Here is a 23,432-nt window from a genome sequence, read left to right as displayed (position 1 = left end):
TCCACGAGGCTGAAAAATGCAGCTGCATTCTCCTCATTTTGAGTCTTATGTGAGAGGCATCGCCAGGAGGCAAGACACCATTATCCCTAGCAAGTGCTGGTACCACCATGCTTAGGTCAAAGGTCTGCTGATAAAATGCCTGGTGGCCTTCCAGATTGCCGTGATCTGGTCTGTCGAGGGGAAGATCCTCTCCCCCCTCGTATCCCAAACTACGGCAAAAAATTTGAAGGACTGAGTGGGGAGTAACTGCGACTTCTTGAGGTTGACAGAGAACCCCCAGATCGTATAGCATGGCATAAGTGCTGAAGCTGTGCGCTGTACCGCCTCGGGAGACTCTACTCGGACTAACCAGTTGTTGAGATATGGTTAAAAGGTGGTGGCCCTCCGCAGGGCTGCAACCAAGTTAATTAGCCTTGTAAAAACCCTTGGAGCCAAGTTGAGGCCAAAAGGGAGGACCTTGTACTGAAAATTAAAGGCTGTGATCCTTAACCTCAGGAAGTAACAATAGGGCTCCCAAATGGGGACGTGCAGGTAAGCATCCTTCAGATGCAGTGAGCACATCCAGTCTCCCCCACACAGTCACCGCAATTAGAGCTGGAGTAACCATCTTGAACTTTTGAAGGGATAGGGAAAGGTTTAAAGGAAGAAAGGTCCAGTACAAATCTCAGGCCAGCCTGGTTCTTTTTCTGAATGGAGACTATTTTGGGAATATACCTCGTTGCAAAGCTGGGTCCTCCTCCACAGCTCGACTGGTGATGAGTGAGCGGATTTCCTCCAAAAGAGTTGCCGTCCCAATCTGCGGGAGTGGAGGGGAGGGGAGTGGAGGGGAGGGAAGAGGCAGTGGAGGAGTTGGCAGGCAGAAGCCTGTGGACACTACTGAGAGGATCCATGGTTCTGCGAACCTTGCCCGCCAGGACTGGAACTGAAGGGCAAGCCTGCCCCCCACCAGAGACTTGTGGAGCTGGATGAGATCGTCACAACTTCTTACCCTCCGAGGCTGGTGCCCGGAAAAAACCCTTGTGAGAGGAATTATGTTGCTTGCGTCTGTGTTGGCTGGGGGACTGAAAACCCCTGAAGCCATCGAAGGTACAGGTTCTGTCAGGGCGTTGGCGACTCTGGCTATCGGCCTGGGGCACTGACTGTCAGTATTGACAAGGACATAGCTGTCAGAGCTCATTTCTTTTTTTTCAGTTCGTCGTCCATGGTCGAGTGGAACAAGTGAGCCCCCCCACCCCCTCAAATGGCAGGTCTAGAATGCGCTCTTGTACATCGGGGTTAAAGCGGTCCTTCCCACATCTGGCGATTCAAATCGCTCAATCTGCAGTGTCGATGTGAGTCACTGGATTCCACAATGTTTTGACCCACGATTTTGTCATCTGCCAACCCGGCCTTGAAGCGCGCCCGACTATGCGCGGGGAGCTCTGGGAGGAAATCCGCAATCTCCCGCCCCAGCTTCTGATTCACTGCAGCCAGCATAGCATCAGCATTGCCCTGGCGCAGATGGAGTGGCATTAGAGTAAATCTTTTTGCCGTAGAATTCCAACAGCTTTTCCTCCTTTCCTAGGAGTGCTGCGGTGGGTGCAGACGACGAAGACTGTGGCTTGGAGTAAAGGGAGGCCGCAGCTATAACCGATGAATGCGGTTGCGGGTGAACCAACAGAATGAGGGCATCCCCCTCCTCTTGCTTATACTTGGCATTGAGGAGTTTATTGGTAGGCGGCGTTGAAAGCGGCTTCACCCATCCCTTCTTGGCCATGGCTTCTATGCCCTTTTGCAGAGGGATGCCAATTCTTGTGGCAGGGCGAATTGTCAGTACTTCAGCGAGAACTCCCGCTTCAGGTTGCTCAACTTGTGGTTGCAGAATACTGGAGGTATTCCGCTACACCCTTCAAGCTTCTCTTGGAAGGCCTTAGCTGATGAGGGAATATCATGGTCCTCGTCCGTGTCGCCCGCTGTGTCCTGCAGGTCGGAAGCGGTCAGAGGCGCGTGGGTGCGGGCAGCTGTGGCGTGCTGACTGTCACTGCCGGGGGCTGCTGCGGAGGCAGAGCCGCCATGACTGGTGTAAGCGCGGGGACCAAAGGTTGAACAGGGGCCGGGGTCTGGACCAGTCAGTGCCTGGGGTGATGCCGGAGGTAGCATGTCCAGGATGGTGCCCATTTGCAGTGATTTCATGAGGGTAAGTGACTTAAGAACCCATCCTCACATACAGGGGGGGTGGGGGTGTGGGGAGGGCCTGGGGCATAGGAGCCGGGCCCTGTGGATGCTGAGATCTTGGCGATCCTTGCTGCACCGCGCTTGGAGTTGCGTACTGCCCCTGTGAAGGTGTGGTCGGGTAGGACGTGGACCAGGTCACTGGAGGGGTCCAGTCCCATCTAGACGTGCGTTCCCATGCCCGCTCTCCAGGATGAGGGGACTCCGGGCGAGAAGCCATTTTGTCTGGCCTGGCGGCCATTTGGTCATGCCCCGCGCCACGTGCCTGAAGAGCCAAGCCCAGTCTCTGCCTGCACGCTCAAAAGCGAAGGCTCGGACCTTCCCTGCACCTCAGGTAGCGACATGGGAGGTGGAGTGCCCTTGGCCATGACCCAAGTAGTGCCGAGTATAGGTGCCTCCTCTGGTGCTGGTATAGTCATGACCTCTCACAGAGTTTGGGATATGGATTGGGGCAGTGAACAAGTTCACTGGCTTTGGCCAGAGCCTGCGTTTATATGGCCATTTGCCAAAGTTGCCAAGGAGGACGACAGCCAAAAGGACAGTGAAGCAACTACAGGGCTTAAATAACAATGGACAGCCATTTTGAATACTTGAGTGAAAAACGGTGGCAATGTGGTGAAAAGAAAATAAGAAGAATAATAATTTAAAAACCCAAGGTGTACAGGAGTGTACCCAAAAAGTGTAAAATAAAAAGTTACAACTGCCACTAGCCTGACTGTGCGTCACTAAGTGTTAAGCAGAATTGCATGCAGTACCCTCTTGGACCGCCACATACAATTAGGACTACAAGTGTAAGCCAAACCAACCTTTTGTATAAGTCTGTACCACACAGTTTTTGGTAGCGAGCTGAGCAGCAAGGCTTTTCTCAAGCGTGAATGTGAGAAGTACAAGGTGTTACACAGAGGTCTTTCAATCACAGTGGTTCAAGTAGACACTTCTACTCAATGTTTCTTGGTAAAAACAAACACTTATTAATTTATTACACAATCATTTAGAAAACATTCACTAGAAGGAGGCAACTTAATATTATACACAAACACACTTCAGTACTGAACCAATAAATTTGAGTAAATTAGTTTCCCCTGAAATAGGACAAAAATGGCATTTCCGAGTAAAAGGCACAAGTTTAGCAGAATAGATCAAAAATACCTTCTTTAGGCAGTGCAAATAGTTTGTTCACTAGAGGACTCAATTCAGTTCAATAGGCTTAGGCCAAAGTCAATGGACTAGTGTCTTGGATAGGATAGAGCAGTTCTTGTAGTAAACGGTAAAGTCTTTGCAAAAGTTCTCAGAAGTAGTTTGTATGAAAAAGAATCATATGTTGGGTCACAAGCTGATTAGGCCTGTAAATTGCGAAAGTTCCATGAACTTTCACTGCGAGATGTAAGTTCTCTCAATCGGGTTGGCACAGTACCTAAATAAGAACAAAATGTAGCTGAAAACGTTGGTTCCTGGCAGTTCCTGCAGATCTCGCCGTTCCTGAGCCTCAATCGTGGGGACAAGAGAGGAGGTCGGGAGGCTCCTGCACTGCATGGGATCGTCGGAAAACGCTGACTAGATGGAGTCACTTCAGTTCCAATAGCTGTAATTCAAGCCCACAAGCTGGTGTCCCTCTCACTGGTTAATCCTAACCAGCCTTGAGAATGGTATCCAGGTGACTTACAAGTTGATTGGTCCCACCAACTCAAAAGGGAGAAGTCGTCCTTGAAGGGGCTTCTCTGTCGAGATTAACTTGGCAATTCGGACCTGCAGCAGGGCTTCACCGGGCAAACCAACGGTCCAGGAGTTGCAGCAGCCGTACTCTTCCAGCTCTTCTTCGGTTCTTTCGTTCCAGTGGTCGACTCTGCTTTCCAGTCCAGGAGACTCCTTTTAAACAGTTCTCTCCCTTTCATTCTAGCATAGCTGTCACTCACCCAGCAGGGTGGCTGTCCTTGCCGGACAGTCAGCCAGCCAATCACGCCAGAGTGCATTTGGGTCTCTTAGAAGACTAAGCACAGGGAGTTTCGGGCACCTCCCTCACTTCCTGCCCACCCAAGACACTCGGCGCCAGAGGTGGTCTTCAGTCCTGAAGCCTGCCAAAGGCATACAAACAAAGGGACCAAACCTGGTTTGGCACGCAGAGACAAACTCTAGAAGGACCTTTCCAAAAAGAAACAGCGAAAAAAGAAGACCGGGACCCATTTTAAACAAAGGGGCTTAAGGTGCCATCTTGAAAAACATGCCTCCCGTGATTTTTAGCTACCGGTGTTAGCAGTTGGGAAAAATCATGGTAGTTTGTTGTAAAACCACTGCCACCAGCCTTTTCAGTAGGAAAGGGTAGCATTTGACTGTTTCATGAGTATTTAGACACAGGGGATACTATGTAAACCCTCCAGCACTCCAATGTAAGATGGTGTGCTGGGTCTAGGAATTTGGAAAGACTAGTAAAGTCAATTTCACTTTACATTCTATGGGAAACAGTAGTTCATCCCAGAGAAGGTATCTAAACTTTTGGGAAATCTAAAAGACATCCCTGTGTCACTGCACTGAAGGTGATGTGCAACACACATGAAAAGATGATGCCTATGGAGTTATCGAAAACTCCATAATCAAAGAACACAAGTGTAAAACACCCATCAATATACATGAGAGTGGGAAGAAAAGGCTCACACTCTTTCCAGGTAAAAAAAATCAAGTCCTCAAATTCCAGCAAAGTTGCTGGGGGTCTCGAAGGTGAAGGGAATTAGCACATTTATGAGAATTCTTCCTAACACCAAGTATGAGATAAATGGCTATATAGTCGGGGGGAGGGAGGCTGGGGAAACTTGATTCAACTTAACGACAATCTAGATTGGATGTAGTAGTGCTACACAACTGACTTAAATAGGGGCAGTGTCCCTGTACACTGGTAGTCATACAGACTAACCAGTGCTCCCAAAACAAAATGAGTCAAGGGAGTGAGGTTAAAAAGGACTTACTCATAAACATTAGGCAAGGGTCTCAAAGCAGCCAGAAGATATCCAGGGGGTCCTGTTGAATTAGATGGGAAAGCTGCAAAAGTGTCTTGAGAACTAGCATATGATTCTGCGAATAGAATGCAGATTTTCCAGCTACAGGGTTTGCTGACCTCGGCGCTTGGTGAATGGATCTCATGTTTGGGTTTTTTCAATGGTTCAGAAACAAATCGAGAGCAAGCACGAGAGGCACTGAAAATCAATTTCTTTACTGCTTCAACATGGCTCGAGCACTTTATTAGATGAACTCCAAAATGTCCCAACATGCATTCTTCAAAATAGTAAATAAAAACATTTAGTTGTGACAAGCATATACACTTACAATCTTCTCATAGTACTCTCGGCGGCGTTCAGCTCGTTTCTTGTAGTCCACCATCATCCCACGGAGCTTGCGCTCATGCTTCCGGGCTTCGTGCCACATTCTGTTCTTTTGCTAAACGGTCCTGTAGACAATCAGGATAAAAGTTTATTGCGTTAAGGTTTTACCAGAGAAAATGTATGTCACTAAGATGTCTGGACATGCAACATCCCAAAAAGTGTGCATAGTCAGATAATGGGATTTCAGAAAATAAAAATAAGATTGCATTGGGACGGCAGGGAATACAAACTGCAAAAATGCAATCAGCTACTTTTAAACAAACCCCAACTTCAAACGTTATAGTGCATTAAATTAAAGCAGGGAAGGAAAAAAAAAACTTTTTTTTTTTTTAAAGTTACCAGCTACCATTAAAATCTGTAGTATTCATTTGGCGTTGCCAACCCCAAATGATACAGGAAATTATGCAGGTCCAAGTATGACCTGCACATTTCATGGTGGTGTACATCATAATGTTCACAGCAGGGAACAATGGTAAACATGTAACTAGATTTAAAATGTAATCAGCTACAGACGCGTTGAGGATTCTCCCAGTCTGTTCAGGCGAGGAGTCAAATTCCTACACCCAAGAAAACAGACGTTGTGGTAGCTGTGGTCAAGCATTCAATTGCGAATTTCACAATGGAAGCAGGGCGGATGAAAATACATAGCAACAGCAGTATGTTCAATAAACAAGGGTGTGCATAGGGATATAACGGAGGGTGTTCATGCAGATTACCAGCAGGTACAGTAAAACCTATGTAGAGTTGGGTGGCAAAATGTGCTCAATCCTGTATCTCTATAGGTAACCTGCAACACATTTATTTTTCCCTATACTAGATACGAAAAACAATCTACAATGTGGCGTGAGTCACAAATCGCACTATCCACGTACCCGACGAATTAAAGGGAGGTAGTGTTTATTGGTCCTTTCTGGTCAGTTCAGTGACAGACACTGGCAAAGTCTTGCCGTCAGATCACATTATGGACATGGCGCAAAGAGCTAGTGACACCAGAGAGGAGGTTCCAGTAGAGACCTTAGCTAGCTGGGCACAAAGAGCAGTCCGCTTCCTGGGGAACGCTAACTGTGCCATCTCTTTGCAGAGGCACAGGAGCCTCCTGCTAAAGATAGATTCCATGTTGGGCAGTCAGGCTACATATGAAGCAAGCAAAGCAGCGCAGGGTCTCCTCTTTGGAGAAGCTTCGGCACAGAGATGGGAAGATTTGTAGGGACATACACCTCCCTGGAGAAAGCTCAATCACCCATAAAATAGATCTTCCCCAGTAGAGTTTTGCTAGGACTGGCTGGTATCGGGGCGGTGGGTGGGGTGGGGGTGTGGAGCAGCTGGTCGTTTCGCTTCCTCGCCAAGACCCCAGGGCGTTGGAGCTCATTACTGCGAGTGCAGGCAGCAAGACGACTCCTTCCCCTCCAGAGGAAGAAACTACAGAGGACGTAGGGGGAGTGGGGCAGGAAGGGCCCAAGGACATGCCTTAGGTGAGAAACAGATGCAGCATACATGCTCCAGTAGGCAGGAGGACATTGCAATTTTGACACAACTGGAGCATGCTTTTCGGAGATGATTGGGTGTTAAGACTACTCGGGGGTTCAGGCTAGAGTACAGACACCATCCCAACTAGCAAGGCCAAACATCATGGCCAGGTCAGAGAAAGAAGAAGCCTGCCTCCATAACGAGCTCACACAGTTCAGGGAGAAAGAAGCAATAGAGCGATGCAACGAGTCAGCGGCCCGCTTTGTCAGCAACATGTTCCTGGTACACAGAAAGGAGAAAGTACAGCCAGTGATAAACTTGAGAGTGAACGGCTGAGTAGTATAAAAGGCACTTCAAAATGGAGGGCATCCACCAGCTAACGGACACTCTCAGGAAAGATGACTGGTTAGCCAGGATAGACTAAAGGATATATACCCGACAGTTCCGGTGACGCTCGTAGATCGTCCGTTCTTAGCATTCTGGTGTGAAGGGCGATTCTGGCAATTCAAGACTCTGCCATCGGCCTGGCGTAAACCCCTTGGGCATTCACCAAACTTATGAAACTCGTTGCGGCAGCCATCAGGGAGAAGTGCACCCGTATAATAATTTACCTAGACAACATCCTCTTGATGGAGGACAACAGCTAGACTTTGGTATATCAGGTAAAATGGGTGACCAATCTCCTAGCATCTCTGGTGTTTCTAGTGAACAAGAGGTCAGACACGTCCCACTCCAGGAGGATAGAGTTCCTCGGCTTTGTAGTACACACAAGGAGAGCAATGCTAGAGCTTCCGGCGAGGAAGATTTGAGACATCAAAAATAGCTCTGAGCATGTCTCGGCAAGGAGGTCCTGTCCCTCGGCTCCTTAGCGAGGATAGTTGGACTATTAGCCTCTTCGATTCAGGCGATATTCCTGGTTCCCCTGCATTACAGGGCCCTCCAGAGGCTGAAGATCAAGCATCTGCAGCAGGGCTTGAGCCATCACCAACTAGTTCCTCTCGGTCAAGATTCGCGTACAGAATTGCTTTGGTGGTTATGGAACATAGAAGCACGGAATGGGCAAGCCATCTTCAGAGACTGTACAGAGTTGATCATAGAATCAGACACCAGCAGAGCAGGCTGGGGAGCCGTTGTCGGGTACTACAAATGGGGCGGGGGGGGGGCAAATGGGCTCCAGGGGAGCTAGCACTTCATAGAAAACTGTTTAGAACTACTAGCTGGGTCTTCCCAATCAAAGCATTTGCGAGAGACAAAGTGAACTGCTGCATCCGGTTAAGGATGGTCAACATCTCAGCAGTCCGGTACATAAACCACTTAGGAGGGACGAAGTCCAGACTCCTTGCAGAGCTAGCGAAGGACTTTTGGCACTACTGCCTGCAGGCAAGGATTTCAGTCACGGCCAAGTATCTCCGAGGGTCTCTCAATGTAGTAGCAGACTGGAATTCCGGTTATCTTGCGAACCTCTAGCGACTAGAAGCTCGACAAAGAATTCTTCCGGGAGCTAGATCAGTTGTGGAGAACGATTCAGATTGCGCACGGAGCCTGGACGCAAATAGATCTAATGTCCAAGTTCTTCAGCTGGAGCTTAGACCCCCAGAGCAAGCGGGACAGACTAAGTCTTACAAGACTGGAGCAGGGGAATACATTACGCATTTCTCCCGTTCGTGATATTGAACAGGGTACTGGTGAAAGTGTGTCCAGGGAGAAAGTGATAGTGGTTGTAGCACTCGTGTAGGAGTCAAAAGTCTGCTTTCTAGTTCTGTTGGAACTTTCCCCGGATTTACTGAAGATTCTCCAGTCAGACGTGTAATTACTCGCGGACCCAGCTCGACAGTATCCTCCGAGAGGGAGACAGGCAATGCTTTTGATGGCCACCAGGGTGTCGTGAGTAGATGGGCTCTGCCAGGCATTTCGAGCCAGGCTCATTTCGGACTTCTGGGCCCCCATCCACTCGCAAGAGCTGCGGCGTGGCGCAGGGTGGAAAGCTGGTGTGCAAGAAGAGGTATTCCTTCAGTTTCTGCCCCTGTAGTGTCAGTCCTCAATTTTCTGCCCGACCACCTACACGAGGGCAAAGCCTTCAGGACAATAGGAGTATACAGGTCAGCCATATCAGCCGGCCACACACCAGTGGACGGCTCCCTGGTGGGAGATCACCCAGCCATAGTTTGGCTTAAGGGAGCAGGATTCCACGCGCCTAATGCGCCAAAGTACTCATGTCTCTGGGGCGTGACGGTGGTGTTGAAGTTTTTAGCAGACTGGCCGACGAACAGGTATCTTTCAACGATCCAACTGTCGGGGAAGTTGGCAGTGCTCCTTTGTCTGGTTTCGTGCAGAAGGGTCTCCTGATGTCAAAGCGCTAGAAGTAGATCGGAAGGTGTCTGGTCCAGAGGGGGTGACATTTACCTTAGCTAAAAGAACTAAGACAAATTCTACCTCCATCTCATATCCATACGCACTCCCATGCGTGAAGGAAAGATGTTAAACATCCCCCGACCGGGGAGGGCCAGTAGGGGTTCCGGACTGGAGAGTCATTTCTAAGCGGAGGCCAGGGAGGCTCTTGGGGTGGAATTCCTACCCCTGCCTCTTCGCTGACCCGTCTGCTGGTATTGACTGGTGCCAGCTGCCCCCGGTCCTGGGGGACCATGGTTTACCCACTGTTCCATACTGGAGATGGAGAACGTGAAAAAGATTTCTCCCCCGAAAAGGAACAGCGAGAGTTACCTCCCCGCTGAGAAGGTCAAGACGTGAGTGTCGCGCTCTTTTTTAGCCGTCTCTCAGGCATCATCCACAGCTTTCCAAACAAATGTTGTTCTGAAGGAGTCAATGGCACCCCGGCCCTCTTCCCGGTAGTAGTAACGACCAGGGAGTCTGGAGTGGCATGCCCCTGGATGTACAACGGGTCAGAAGGGTAGGGGCGAAACAGTTGGGTTGACAGCCCTTGTACAGGGAAGGGGACAACAAAAGGTGCGAGGCACTTCTTGATGGAATTCAGCAGTGGGATTGCGTGACTCGAGGGGGGGGTTTCTCCTTCAGGATTCAGGATGTCTTCTACAAAGTCAGTATCCTGTACTGCTTCCTGCATGGCAATTTGGAAATGCTATGCAGCCCTCTTCAGTATTGCATTAAAGTCCATTTGATCATCAACAGGTGAAGCTTGCCTCTGTGGAGGCAAGGATGCAGGATCCGTCTGGAGTTGTAGTGGGTAAGAGCCAAGGTGCTTCCTCTACAGGCTGATCCTGACCCCAATCTGTGCACTGGTCCGGCGTGTGCTGGCCAAATGGATAGTCTTCCTGACCATAGGGATCTTCGTAGATCTGTTCAGGTTCCGAGAACTTGAAACCCTATTCCTTAGGGATAGTGTTACTTTTATTTTATTATTATTTATTTGTTTTGGTTTTACATGAAAGACCTTTACAAAAAACAAGAAGAAAGAAAAAACTCCTTAAAACAAAAAACAAAAAACAGAAAACAGAAACCTGAAGAGTGAAGACCCCAAAAAAACTCAGAATAACCAGGGGCGACCTAGCTGAGACTGGGCGAGGCCATCATTATGCCTCTATATCTAGCTCATGGCTTTTGAACTGGAAAGTATAGAACATTTTTCTAAAACTTTTACAATTGTAGCCGTGAGCATGATTTTTTGGCCTGCAATTAGTCTGTCCCAAAACAGGTCACACGTTAGGCTCTCCTCGTTGGCCACAAATCTTCTGAGCAACGAAGATCTTATTTCCCCATGTGCCCTCACACTCCATTAACAGATGTTTGAGGGATTGGTGGCTCGGAGGATCGCAAAGTTTGATGGCTTTGTCGCCCTGGTCTCTTCTGGCCAGTACGTCTCCGGAGTGGGCTATGTTGAGTCTTAATCTCAAAAAAATTACTTCTTATTGCTCTGTCTGGAAATTTTACAAGATAACGAGGGAGAGACCCCAGTTTTCTTTCCACTTGCAGAAAAAGATTTGGTGGGATGAGATTTCTTACTCCGTCAATGGTGATGATCCAGTCATCAGTTAGGGATAGTGCTACAGGAACGCCCATGTCTACGTCCCCTTTTGATACTCAAAAAAAAAGATGCAATACACCGCGAATACCACTAGATATCAGACTATACGCACAGCATGTGATTCCAAGCAGATTCACAAGCATCAGAAAAATAACTATTTGACCATGAGATCAGATATAACATTTTGCATTGAGTCCTTGCCTCTTTGCACTGTTGTATCATAACATTGGCATACCATTAGGTAGTAATAGCTCCAGGAAATTAGGACTTTTCATTAAACATCAAAAGACAATTCTGCTATCGAACCTCAAAACACACAACACAATTCATGTTTGCTTTACTATGCAATTGGCTAGGTTTTTGTGCTTTCAACATTTAAATATATACAGGAGAGATCAAATGGCCAGACCTTAGCGAAATAATGAAGGTGTATTCTGTCACAATACAGAAAGCTGCTGCATAGTAATTATTTACATGGTTTTTGCACACGTCGGCTGGATGTTACATTTTACTCTCTTGCAGAGGAGAAAAGTCATTTTTACTCTTGAAATCACATTTACTCTCAAACTTCAAAAATGGGGAGTAAAATACTCCCACCTCAAAATCTTATGTGGGCCACTGCTGAAGAGCAAACACAATTTCCTGAGAATGGTAAGATATTTCTCTTTTTGTATCTAGGACTGCTGTGAAGAACTTTGAACATATCGGGACTAGGCGGGATTTGAGCACCGATCGCGAATCCGAGCTGGTGGAGGAGATTGTGCGCTTCAGAATAACGTGGGAATTTTCCCCGTTATGAACCAATAAATGTACACTGGGATTGGGATTTCTTGACAGTATAGATGTGCTGCCAGAGCCCCCAATACCCTTGTGAGCACATGAGCTACTAAAGAAATCCCAAATGGGATTACCTTGAACTGAAGAGGACATCTGTCCACTTTGAATCTTGGGTACTTCAATTGCCTGAAAACATTGAAATATGAAAGTATGCATATTGCATGTCCAATGTTGGGACCCAGCCCCTCATTACTTCTTGTAATGTGGTCATCCTGATCTGCTGTGGTTTCGCACATGTGGGCGCAGGTCTAACACTGGTCTGATCTTTTGTTCTTTTTGGCATTAGGAAATACAGAAGTAGATACCAGAGTTTTCTGGACCTTTTGGAACTGGTCCGATCAGCCCCTTCTGTGGAAGGGTTTGAACTTAGCCTTGTAGAGACTGAAGATGTCTTTATTTATTTATTACTGTTTGGCGGTGTGAGGTTTTGCGGTTTTCACATGTGCTCTATACAAAAACCCACTGTGCTTTGAACCCGCCTGTCTGTGGCAATTCACTCCCATTCGTCAGTGAAGGAAGAAGTTACTTACCTGTAACCATTGTTCTCCAGCATGGGTCTGGCATGGATTCACATGCTCATGAATATTCCCCCGTCGTCAGGCTGGGAATCCTTGGTAAAGAAAACATCTGTTCTCATTTCTGAACTGTCTTTTTCCTAATAACCAATCACTGAGATCTGGGTCATAATGCCCCCAGCCAATGACTGCCCTCTACCTAAGCCCCTCCTCTGGCAGCCATCTTCACATTTGGTAGCACGTAAAGCAGCAGTAGGACCAAGAGAAGAGCCGCATAGGGGTAGGCAGGAGAGTTCGCATGTGAATCCATGCCAGACCCTTCTGGAGAACAGTTACAGGTAAGTAACTTCTTCCTTCTCCAGCATGGGGTCTATCATGGATTCCCATGCTCATGAATAAAGAATAAATAGCAGTACACACATGCACAACCACAGGAGGTGGCAAGGCTCAACATAAGCATCCGTTACCTCCTCCCCAAGCGCACCTTCAAGCACAGGTTGCGCAGCACTGCTTGGCCAACTCTGGACTCCTCCCTGGCATTGCTGTTGACGCACTAGAATCTTGTGAAGGTGGGTGTCGACCTCCCCCTAGCAGCCCTGCAAATGTCGAGCAGAGGCACCCCAGTTGTAGCAGCGATCACTCTGGTGGAATGGGCTCTGGGACGGCCAGGTAGCAGTCGGTTTGCCAAACGGTGACAGTGAGTGATACAGCCAGAGAGCCACCTGGAAATGGAAGCCTTGGAGAGGGCCTCCCATGGTTCACAGGGCCAAAGTTAACAAAAAGGGGAGGTTTTCTGGAAACTCTTTGTGCAGGCCACATAAAACTTCAGCGCTCTAGCTACATCCACCAAGTGCAAAGTCCTTTCAGCCAGCGACGAAGGCATCGGGGAAAAAAACACTGGTAACACCAAGGGCTCGTTTAGACGAAAGTCCGACGGCACCTTGGGCATGAAGGGGTGAGCCTGCAGCACCACCCTCGTCTTGTGGGAAGTCAATAAGGTGGTTTCCAGTAGAGGGCCTGGATCTCTCCCACTCGTCGTGCGGAGGTGATGGCCACGAGAAAAGCAGTTTTCCCCAACAAAAACTTGAGTGGTGCACAGAATGCATAGGCTCAAACGGAGGTCCAATGAGCCTAGTAAGCACTACATTGAGCTCCCACGCCGGGCCGGAGCCTTCACTGGCAGGAACAAGCGGAATAATCCCTTGACCAAGCGGTGCTACCACAAGGATGGTCGTCCTCGGGATCTGGTGTAGCGGGAGATAGCTGCCAGATGAACCTTGATGGAAGCGTGGGACCGCCCCGACTTGGCCAACAGCAGCAAATATGGAAGCACCCGAGGAGCCTTGATCTTCAGCAGGTCGATCTTCTGGGAACACCAAACAGCAAATCTGTTCCACTTAAATCCGTAGCATTTCAAAGTAGACTATGATCTAGCCTTGGCGAGAACTTCCGCCGGGAGATCGTAGCCACCGAATTCTAACGCTGCAGGAGCCAGGCCTTCAGGTTCAGAGACCCTGGATCATGGTGAAAAATGACGCCTCCTTCCATGGCGAGAAGATCCGCGACCACTGGCAGCTTGACTGGAGGGGACGTTGACATTCTGAGACGGTCCAGGTACCATATCTGCCTCGGCCACACTGGTGCGACAAAGATCATCCTGCACCGGGACTGTCGGAGTTGATTGATGAGTCGAAGAAGCAACAGCAACGAAGGGAACGCATATAGAAACAGGCCGTCCCAAGAGAATGAGAATGTGTCCCCCATGCTCCCCGGCTGGGGAAAACCTGCTGGCGAACCTCCGGCACTTGGTATTTGTCACAAACAGATCGATTTGGGGGATTGCCCCATCTGCGAAACAGGTGGTTCACTTGGTGCTGCCGAAGCTCCCACTCATGGCAAGAGCTTAGCTCCCTGCTGAGGGAGTCGGCGACAGTGTTCTTTACCAGATGAAAAGAATGAGGAACATCCCGTGGGCGATGGCCCAGTGCCAAAAGTCCTGTGCCTCTTTGGAGAGTGATGGGGGATCTGGTGCCCCCCTGCTTCCTGATGTAAAACATTGTGGTGGTATTGTCCGTGAAGAGCCGTACCACCTTGTCCTTTCCCAGAAACAGCGTGTCCTGCGATGGAGTCAAGCGATGAGTCAAGCAGGACTTTGCACAGTTCACCGAGAACCCCAGATCCATCACTAGGCGGACGGTCCTCGCCGTGTGGTCGACGGCGATGTCCCTTGAACTGGCCCGGATGAGCCAGTCGTCCAAGGGTAGATGTGAATCCCTTGTAGCCGTAGATGTGCTGCCACCGGTGCCAGGCACTTGGCGTAGACTCTGGGCGCCGACTTCAGTCCAGGGAAGGGCCTTGAATTGATAATGCTTCCCTTGAAGGATGAAATGCAGAAACTTGGGGTGTCCCCTGTGAATTGGAATGTGCAAGTATGCATCCTCCAAGTCCAGCGACGACAAAAAGTCTCCCTCTTTGAGCTGTCCGAGCACATGCTGAAGAGTGACCATACAGAACTTTTGGGACTTGATGCATTTGTTTAGTCGGCGGAGGTCGAGGATGGGCCTCCAGCCCCCAGTCTTCTTTTTCACGAGGAAGTACCTCGAGTGAATCCACGTGAGCCAACTGCGGTTGAATTTACTACAGCCAGAATGTTCACATGAGAAAGGTGCGAACTACCAAACGTTTGCATCTTTCTCATGCGAACATACGTCCATAACCACACCCCCACCCACGACGCACCCCCCACCCCCACCCACACACCCCCCAACATTAACAAATCCCACTTACCTTCTCTTCATGCTGGGTCCCTGCGGCGCCAGTTCCCTTTCACTTCCGTGCTCGGGAACCGGCGCTGCAGTGCCCTCTTCTTTTTTTTCCCTTTTACGGGGGGGCTGCAGGGTTTCCCTCCCCCTAACCCCTGCTCACTATACTGTGTGGTATAGTGAGCGGGGTGTTGCGGGGACACCCCCGCAGCCCATGTTTTTGTTCTTTTTTCGCGGGTGTGCTGCGGGGTTGTCCCCTGCAACACCCCGCTCATTATACCACACAATATAGTAAGCGGGGTGTTGCAGGGGATACCCCCGCGTTTTATTATTATTTTTTTTAAACTTACCTGCAATGCTAGCACCAAAAGTTCAAACTTTTGGCACTAGCATTTGTAGAACCTTTTGTACATGCGACCGTTTAGATAAGGTCTTTTTGTACAAAACCACCTCGAGTACACTCCCGAGCCCTGGAGCCGCTTTGGGACGAGCTCTATCGCGCCTTTCTTTAGCTTGGCCTGAACCTCCAGCAGCAGCTGAAGGACGCGGTTTTCCTGCCGGCCCAACGGTGGTATTAGGGGACACTTCCATTGAAATTCCAGGGTGTGTCTGTGGGCAAGCGCATCAAGCACCCAACGGTTGGTGAAGATGGTCTTCCACACGATGACTAAGTTCGCCAGCCGGCCTCCCACTGGGGTGCACGGGTGGGGGCCCGACGCCACAGACAGTTCAATCTTGCTTGGACATCGAAGGGCCGCCCTGGGGTCCCTGGCGACAACGATGTCCTCCTCTGAAAGCCTTGAAATGCCCCCGTTGGTTTCCTGGGCCGAGGAGCGGGAGGGCTGGTGGTAGGAAGACGAGTTCCTGCCAAAACCTTTGGAAGATCCTTGGGACTTGCCTCCTGAGGTCCGAAAGGACGGCCATCGCGGTTGAAGAATGCCCAAAGCATGTGCCGTCTCGGTGTCCGTCTTGATGGCCTGTAGAGACTCATCTACGGCCTTTCCGAAGAGGTTGTCTCCGTCAAAGGGCATGTCCAGAACCCTTGTCTGAACATCCAGACGAAAGTTAGTGGCATTGAGCCAGCCATGACGACGAAGGCAAACGCTGTTGCCCATGTGTCGGAAACCCGCATCAGCGATGTCCGTGGCCACCGTGATGGCATGGTCAGACAACACCTCGCCTTCCTGCAAAATTTCCAACGCTTCCGACCTCTTGTCGGAGAGGAAGTCCAGGATGGGAGCGATCTTGAACCATAGCTCTCGGTCGTAGCGCGCTACGAGGGCGTTGGCGGCCTTGATGGCAGTGGCCGCAGAGTAGATAACCCGTCGTCCCATGGCATCTAATTTCTTCCCTTCGCTGTCCGGAGGGGTGGACGCTGCCAAGGAAGAAGCGCCCGATGACTTCTTCTTGGCTGTTGCAGACACCACAGAGTCCGGCGACAGACCAGCCCGCAAGCACTTGGGCACAGATTCCTGCACCCTGTACTTCTTCTCAAGGCGATCCCTTTTCGCCGGGGCCGTAGAAGGGTTCTTCATGAGGGACATGCCTTCGTCACAAATGTCATCCAAGAGTGGGACCGAGCGAGAGGATGTCTTTCTCTTCGCCTCGCAGCATTGGTACAAGAAGCCCTCCTTCTCCTCTGGAGCGAGCTGGAAGAGTTCCGAAGCTCTGGAGATTGAGTGAAGGAACAAGTTACTTACCTGTAACTGTTGTTCTCCAGCATGGGTCTGGCATGGATTCACATGCTCATGAATATTCCCCGTCGTCAGGCTGGGAATCCTCGGTAAAGAAAAAACCAGTATCAGTTTCGTTTCTGATCTGCCTTTCGTAGTAATAACCAATCACTGGTCTCTGCGTCATACTGACCACAGCCAATGACTGCCCTCTACCTAAGCACCGCCTCTGGCAGCCATCTTCAGATTTGGAAGCACGTGAAGTGGCAGTATGACCAAGTGAAGAGCCGCAGAGGGGTAGGCGGGAGGGTTCGCATGTGAATCCATGCCAGACCCATGCTGGAGAACAACAGTTACAGGTAAGTAACTTGTTCCTTCTCCAGCATGGGGTCTGGCATGGATTCACATGCTCATGAATAAAGAATACATAGCAGTACACACATGCACAACCACGGGAGGTGGCAAAGGCTCAACATTAAGCATTACATCAAACTCAACATTAAGCATCTTACCTCCTCACCAGGCTCACCTCAGGCGAACAGGTTGCGCAGCACTGCTTGGCCGACCCTGGACTCCTCCCTGGAATCCCGATCGACGCAGTAGAATTTCGTGAAGGTGTGCGTCGACCTCCACGTAGCAGCCCTGCATATGTCCAGCAGGGGCACACCAGAAAGGAACGCCGTGGTAGCTGCGATCGCTCTGGTGGAATGGGCTCTCGGACGGCCAGGCAGCGGTCGGTTTGCCAACCGATGACAGTACATGATACAGCCGGAGAGCCATCTGGAAATGGAAGCCTTCGAGAGAGCCTTCCCCTGATTGACAGGTCCAAAGTTCACAAAGAGTTGTGACGTCTTCCGAAAACACTTCGTGCAGTCCACGTAGAACTTCAGCGCTCTAGCCACATCCAGCGAGTGCAAAGTCCTCTCAGCCGGCGACGAAGGCGACGGGAAGAACACAGGCAACACCAAGGGTTCGTTGAGATGGAAGTCCGACGGTACCTTGGGCATGAAGGAGGGGTGCGTCCTGAGCACTACCCTTGTGTCGTGAAAAGTCAAGTACGGGGCCTTGCAGGAAAGGGCCTGGATCTCTCCCACCCGTCGTGCGTAGGTGATGGCCACAAGAAATGCTGTTTTCCACGACAGAAACTTCAACGGGGCCGAGTGCAGAGGCTCGAACGGAGGTCCCATGAGCTTGGTCAGCACCACGTTGAGCTCCCACGCCGGGGCCGGAGCCTTCACCGGCGGGAACGATCTGAACAGCCCCTTCATGAACTCTTTCACCAGACGATGAGACCACAAGGACGTCCGGCCCGTGGTTCTGGTGTATCGGGAGATCGCAGCAAGATGAATCTTGATGGACGCGTGTGCCAGTCCAGCTTTGGCCAGCGTCAGCAGGTACGGCAGTACCTGGGGAGCCGTAATCCGTAGAGGGTTAATCTTCTGTGCGTGGCACCAGACAGAGAACCTCTTCCATTTGTGTCCGTAGCATTTAAGAGTCGAGGACGCCCTGGCCTTTGCAAGAACCTCTCTGCAGTCGGCCGGTATGTCGTATCCTCCAAACTCTAGCGCTGCAGGAGCCAGGCCTGCAAGTTCAGCGATTTCGGGTCGTGGTGGAGGATGGCGCCTCCTTCCCTGGAGAGTAGATCCGCGTCCCCCGGCAGCTTGATTGGCGGGGACGCTGACAAGTCCAGAAGGTTCGGGAACCATATCTGCCTCGGCCACGCAGGTGCGACAAGGATCATCCTGCACCGTGACCTCTTGAGCTGGTTGACGAGCCAGATTAGCAGTGGCAAAGGAGGGAACGCGTAGAGGAACAGGCCCTCCCAGGGGAACGAGAAAGCATCGCCCATGCTCCTCGCCTGGGGAAACCTGCTGGCGAACCTCCGGCACTTGGAGTTCTTCGCCGTCGCGAACAGGTCGATCTGGGGTGTGCCACACCATCGGAAGAGGCGATCCATTAGATCCTGCCGTAGTTCCCACTCGTGGCACGAGCGCAGCTCCCTGCTGAGTGAGTCGGCGATGGTGTTTTTTATCCCTGCCAGATGAAACGGCACCAGAAACATCCTTTGGGCGACGGCCCAATGCCACAGGTCCTGCGCCTCCTTGGACAGCGCTGGGGACCTGGTTCCGCCCTGTTTCCTGATGTAAAACATGGTGGTGGTGTTGTCGGTGAAGATCCTCACCACCTTGCCCTTGAGGGACGGGAGGAAGGACCTGAGGGCCCAGAACACTGCACGGAGCTCCAGGACGTTGATATGGAGGGACTTCTCCGTCGGGAGCCAAAGGCCTCTCGCGTGCAGATTTTCGGTGTGCGCTCCCCACCCTTCCAGGGAGGCATCCGTGGTCACTGTCTCCTGGTGGTCTGGGGTCTGGAAGTCCATGCCCGCCGTCAGATGCGCGCGGATGCCCCACCACCGGACCGCTCGGCGGAAACTCTCGTCGAGTGTGATCCTCTCCTCGAAGCCGCCCGTCGTTTGGATCCAGCGCGCGTCCAGGAACTCCTGCAACGGGCGCATCCGGAGCCTGCACATGGGAATGAGGTAGATGCAAGAAGACATCATTCCGAGGAGGGACTTGATGGACCTCACCTTGGCCGCGTCGGAAACCAACATCCGCTGTACCTTGCCCAGGATGGACCTGGTCCTTTCCTCCGACGGGGAGGCCAGAAGGGACACTGTGTCGAGCTTCGCTCCCAGAAACCGTGCGTTTTGCGCGGGTACCAGGTGAGACTTGGCGTAGTTCACGGAGAATCCCAGGTCCGTGAGAAGTTGGACGGTCCTTGCCGTGTGATCCACGGCGAGCTCCCTCGTCTTGGCTCGGATGAGCCAGTCGTCCAGGTAAGGGTAGACGTGGATCCCCTCGCGGCGCAGCTGTGCCGCCACCGGTGCAAGGCACTTGGTGAATACCCTGGGTGCCGACCGTAGTCCGAAGGGGAGGGCTTTGAACTGGTAGTGACGCCCTTGGACCACAAACCTGAGGAATTTTCGGTGCCCCTTTAGGATGGGTTCAGACGTCGCAGGTCCAGGATGGGGCGCCATCCCCCGTCTTCTTCTTCACGAGGAAGTATCTCGAGTAAACTCCGGAGCCCCGAAGCCTCTTTGGGACGAGTTCGATGGCGCCCTTCCTGAGCATCGCCTTTACCTCCAGGAGAAGTTGAGGGACGTGAAGTTCTTTCCTGGCCACGGGGGGGACGCGCGGACACCTTCTTTGAAACTCGAGCGCGTGGCCCCGGGCCAAGGCGTCCAGCACCCAACGGTCGGTGGAGATGGACTCCCACACGCTGACGAAGCTCGCCAACCGGCCTCCCACCGGGGTGCTTCGGTGGGGGCCCGACCCCACGGTCGGTTCAATCCTGCTTCGACGAGGCTTTGCCGCCTTGACCTCCTTGGCGACGACGGCGGGGTCCGCCAGACTTGCCTCGTCCTCTGTAGGCCTCCTGAGCCGACGAGCGGGCCGCTTGACGGTAGGTGGAGAAACCGCCGCCGGAACTTTTGGAGGCGCCCTTGCCTCCGCTGCTCCGAAAGGGCGTCCGTCGTTGTTGCAGAACAACAACGACATCTCGGTGTCCGCTTTAATGGCCTGAAGGGAATCGTCCACTGTTTTCCCAAACAGGTTGTTCCCATCGAAGGGCATGTCCAGGACTCTGGTCTGAACGTCTTGACGGAAGTCCGTAGCCTTGAGCCATCCACGCCGCCTAAGGCAAACACCTTTGCCCAACTGGCGGAACCCAGTGTCGGCGATGTCCGTCGCAACGGTAATGGCGTGGTCCGAAGCCACCTCACCTTCCTGCAGGATCTCTAGGGCCTCTGCCCTCTTGTCGTCCGGCAAGAAGTCCAGCAGGGGAGCCAGTTTGTACCAGAGCTCCCTGTCGTAGCGGGCCACGATAGCCAAGGCGTTGGCCGCTTTAATCGTCGTCGCCGCAGACGAGATGACTCTGCGTCCCATAGCGTCCAATTTCTTTCCCTCGCCGTCCGGTGGGGAAGTCGATGTGGAGGCCGCACCCCCCCCCCGCTTTTTTCCTGGCCGCCGCGGAGACGACGGAGTCCGGGGTAGGCTGCGCCCAGAGGCACAGGGGGGCCGTGTCCGGGACCCGGTACTTCTTCTCGTACCGGTCTCTTCTAGCTGGCGTCGTGGAAGGGTTCTTGAGGAGGGTGAGGCCCTCATCCCAAATGTCGTCCAATAGAGGCACTGAGAGGACCGTCTTCCTCTTGGCCTCGCGCCGCTGATAAAGGAAACCTTCCTTCTTCTTCTCCTCAGGGCAGAGTTGGAAAAGCTCGGATGCCCTGGTGATCATGGAGTGGAACGATCCAATCTCGTCGGGCGGAGAAACCATGGTGGGAGGCGACGACGGTACATCCTCGTCGTATACCTCGTCGTCCGTACCCGTCACTGCCGTGTCAGTCCCCGTATCATCCCCTCGGGTGGACGGGGAGGAGGGCTGGAAGGGGCGCGACGGCTGAAAAGGAGGCGGAGGGTGGATCCTTCTTTTCTTGGTAGGGGGAACACCAGAAGGTCCCGGTTCTGGGTCCCCCGACGGGAGAGGTTCCGTCGGCAACGGTAGTCTCGTCCTTATCTCTGAGCATAAGGACTGTATAGCCAACAAAATGGCCGCCGAGTTGTCTCGCGGCGCTGGCAGAGGGGAATCCGACGGGCGATCAGGGGCCCCGTCGGTACCCTCGACGATGTCGTCGTCACCTGCGTCGGGATCCATCCCGACGGGCCGGTCTTCTTCCACGCCGAGGCCGTGGCTTAAGACTTCGACCAGCTCCTCCTCCGAGGTTGAGGCCGAATCTACGCCGACGCCCTGCCCCCCCTTTTTCTTCCCCACGGGGGATTTCACGGGGGTCCTATCGATGGGCACAAAAGAGGACTCCCTCCGAGGTGGCAGGGAGACTCTGAGCCCCGAGGTCGCCACCACTGGTGTAGCCTCCACAGGCTGAGTCTGGGTCAGTCTCATCCGTCGGGGTAGGGAGAGGGAGGCGAGGGGTGGCAAGGAGGCAGAGGGTGCCTCTTCCCTCTTCCCTCTTCCCTCTTCCCTCTTCTTGGCCGGTGGTTTCTCCGTCACCTGGGGAGGGACTGCCGGCGCGATCAGCATCCTTGTCTGTATCTCAGAGACCAGAGTTTGCAGTGAAGAGCGAATGTCCATTGGGAGATCTCTAGGCGGCAGCTGAGGCGGAATAGGCAGTTGGGGAGCCGGCAGGGTGCCCAGTCCCTTGTCGCCTTGCTGCTCTTCCTCGACGGTATCTTCGCTGCCACCTTCATCGTCACGCTCGTCGTAGGGCCTGCTCCCGACGTTTTCCTCCGCCTGGATGGTTTGAAGGTAGATGAGCTCCTCCTCTAAGGAGATATCTGTGCCCTGGAGGACATCTGTGCCTCCCCCACCCCTCCTCCCACCCCTCTTTGCTTCCAGAGGGGACGGTCTCGGGGAGATGACCGGCATCTACTTCTCCAGGGTCTTCTCTATGGGCCGGAATGCAGCCTGCCTCCTGGGAGGGACACCCTCGCCTTCGTGGATGCGCCCTGCGGATCCGCCTCGGCGGCCTTCGCGAGAGACGCCACTACCCTCTTGATGGAAGGTTGAGCCTTCACGGTCAGTAACGGCAGCTTGTCCCGTTTGGCCTTGGGCGCACCGGACGCTTTATCCTGCTTGGTCTTCTCCTTAGGGGGAGGGTCGGCACCCCAATTCCCCTTGGCCTTCTCCTGCAGGTAGGTCTTGGGTACTCCTCGAGTTTGCCCGGATGGTCCGACTTCCTCTTGAACGACGCTCCTCAGCGCTGACTGAAGTCGCTGGAGACGTTAAGACGCGCCCTGGCCGCTAGGGAGGCTGCCGAAACGGCGCTCCCGGGGGCAGTAGACTTAGTGGACTCACGGTGCTTAGCCTTCTGTTGGACCCTCACGGGAGGGGCGCCCTCAAAAGGTCTTAGAAGCCCACTCAGCTTCCAATGGAGCCGGGAGAGGCATGCTACTGGGACCCACCACCCAGAGTAGGGGCCTTGGCCTGTAGCCACTGTTTCAGCCACCTATGCCGATCCTTCAGCATGCAGGGGGGCCATCTCCTGGCAAAATGCGCAATCATCCTCCTTCTGCGTCTGGTACAGGCAGTAAAAGGAACTGGGAATGTCTGTCGTTCGAGAAGACATTCCGTAAGCCGCAGTCGGAGCAAAGCTTGAAACAGCGGGGCCGATTCCTTCTCCTGCAACATGGTCCAGGTGGCGCATACCTGAAGAATCTTCTGGAAGCCTCCACGAAGAAACCCGACGAAATCCACCCTCGGTGGGTGCTGAAGAATCCGAAAAATAGGCCCCCATTAATCAGAAGGTTGATCGATAGAGCACAAGGCTCGATTGACCGAAAAATAGAGTAAACTCTTCCAAACAGCGAAAAAACGCAGTAAAAGCTCGAGAGCTAAACACGAGGACTCCTAACACCTGAATGTGCGGTAGGGGCTTAGGTAGAGGGCAGTAATTGGCTGGGGGCATATGACCCAGAGCTCAGTGATTGGTTATTAGGAGAAAGACCGTTCAGAAATGAAACAAACTGAATTTATTCTTTACCGAGGATTCACAGCCTGATGATCGGGAATATTCATGAGCATGT

General features: G+C 52.2%; 1 protein-coding gene across 4 annotated transcripts in view; it reads right to left on the bottom strand.

Moving 5' to 3' along the window:
• The window catches only part of CLASRP (CLK4 associating serine/arginine rich protein), a 1,024,175-nt gene that overhangs the window by 936,373 nt on the left and 64,370 nt on the right, over nt 1–23,432 (bottom strand). For all 4 annotated transcript variants that reach the window (XR_011302052.1, XM_069644604.1, XM_069644606.1 and 1 more), the window contains one exon: nt 5,527–5,647. Coding sequence is in view for 3 of the 4 variants with exons in the window: in XM_069644604.1 (XP_069500705.1) it covers nt 5,527–5,625 (99 nt within the window). In the remaining variant the exon portion in view is untranslated. The remainder of the gene's footprint in view (nt 1–5,526; nt 5,648–23,432) is intronic.

This window comes from Ambystoma mexicanum, chromosome 2p, assembly GCF_040938575.1.
Source record: "Ambystoma mexicanum isolate Mex_15411 chromosome 2p, UKY_AmexF1_1, whole genome shotgun sequence".
NCBI lineage: Eukaryota > Metazoa > Chordata > Amphibia > Caudata > Ambystomatidae > Ambystoma > Ambystoma mexicanum.
This window is presented reverse-complemented; position numbering and strand designations above follow the sequence as displayed.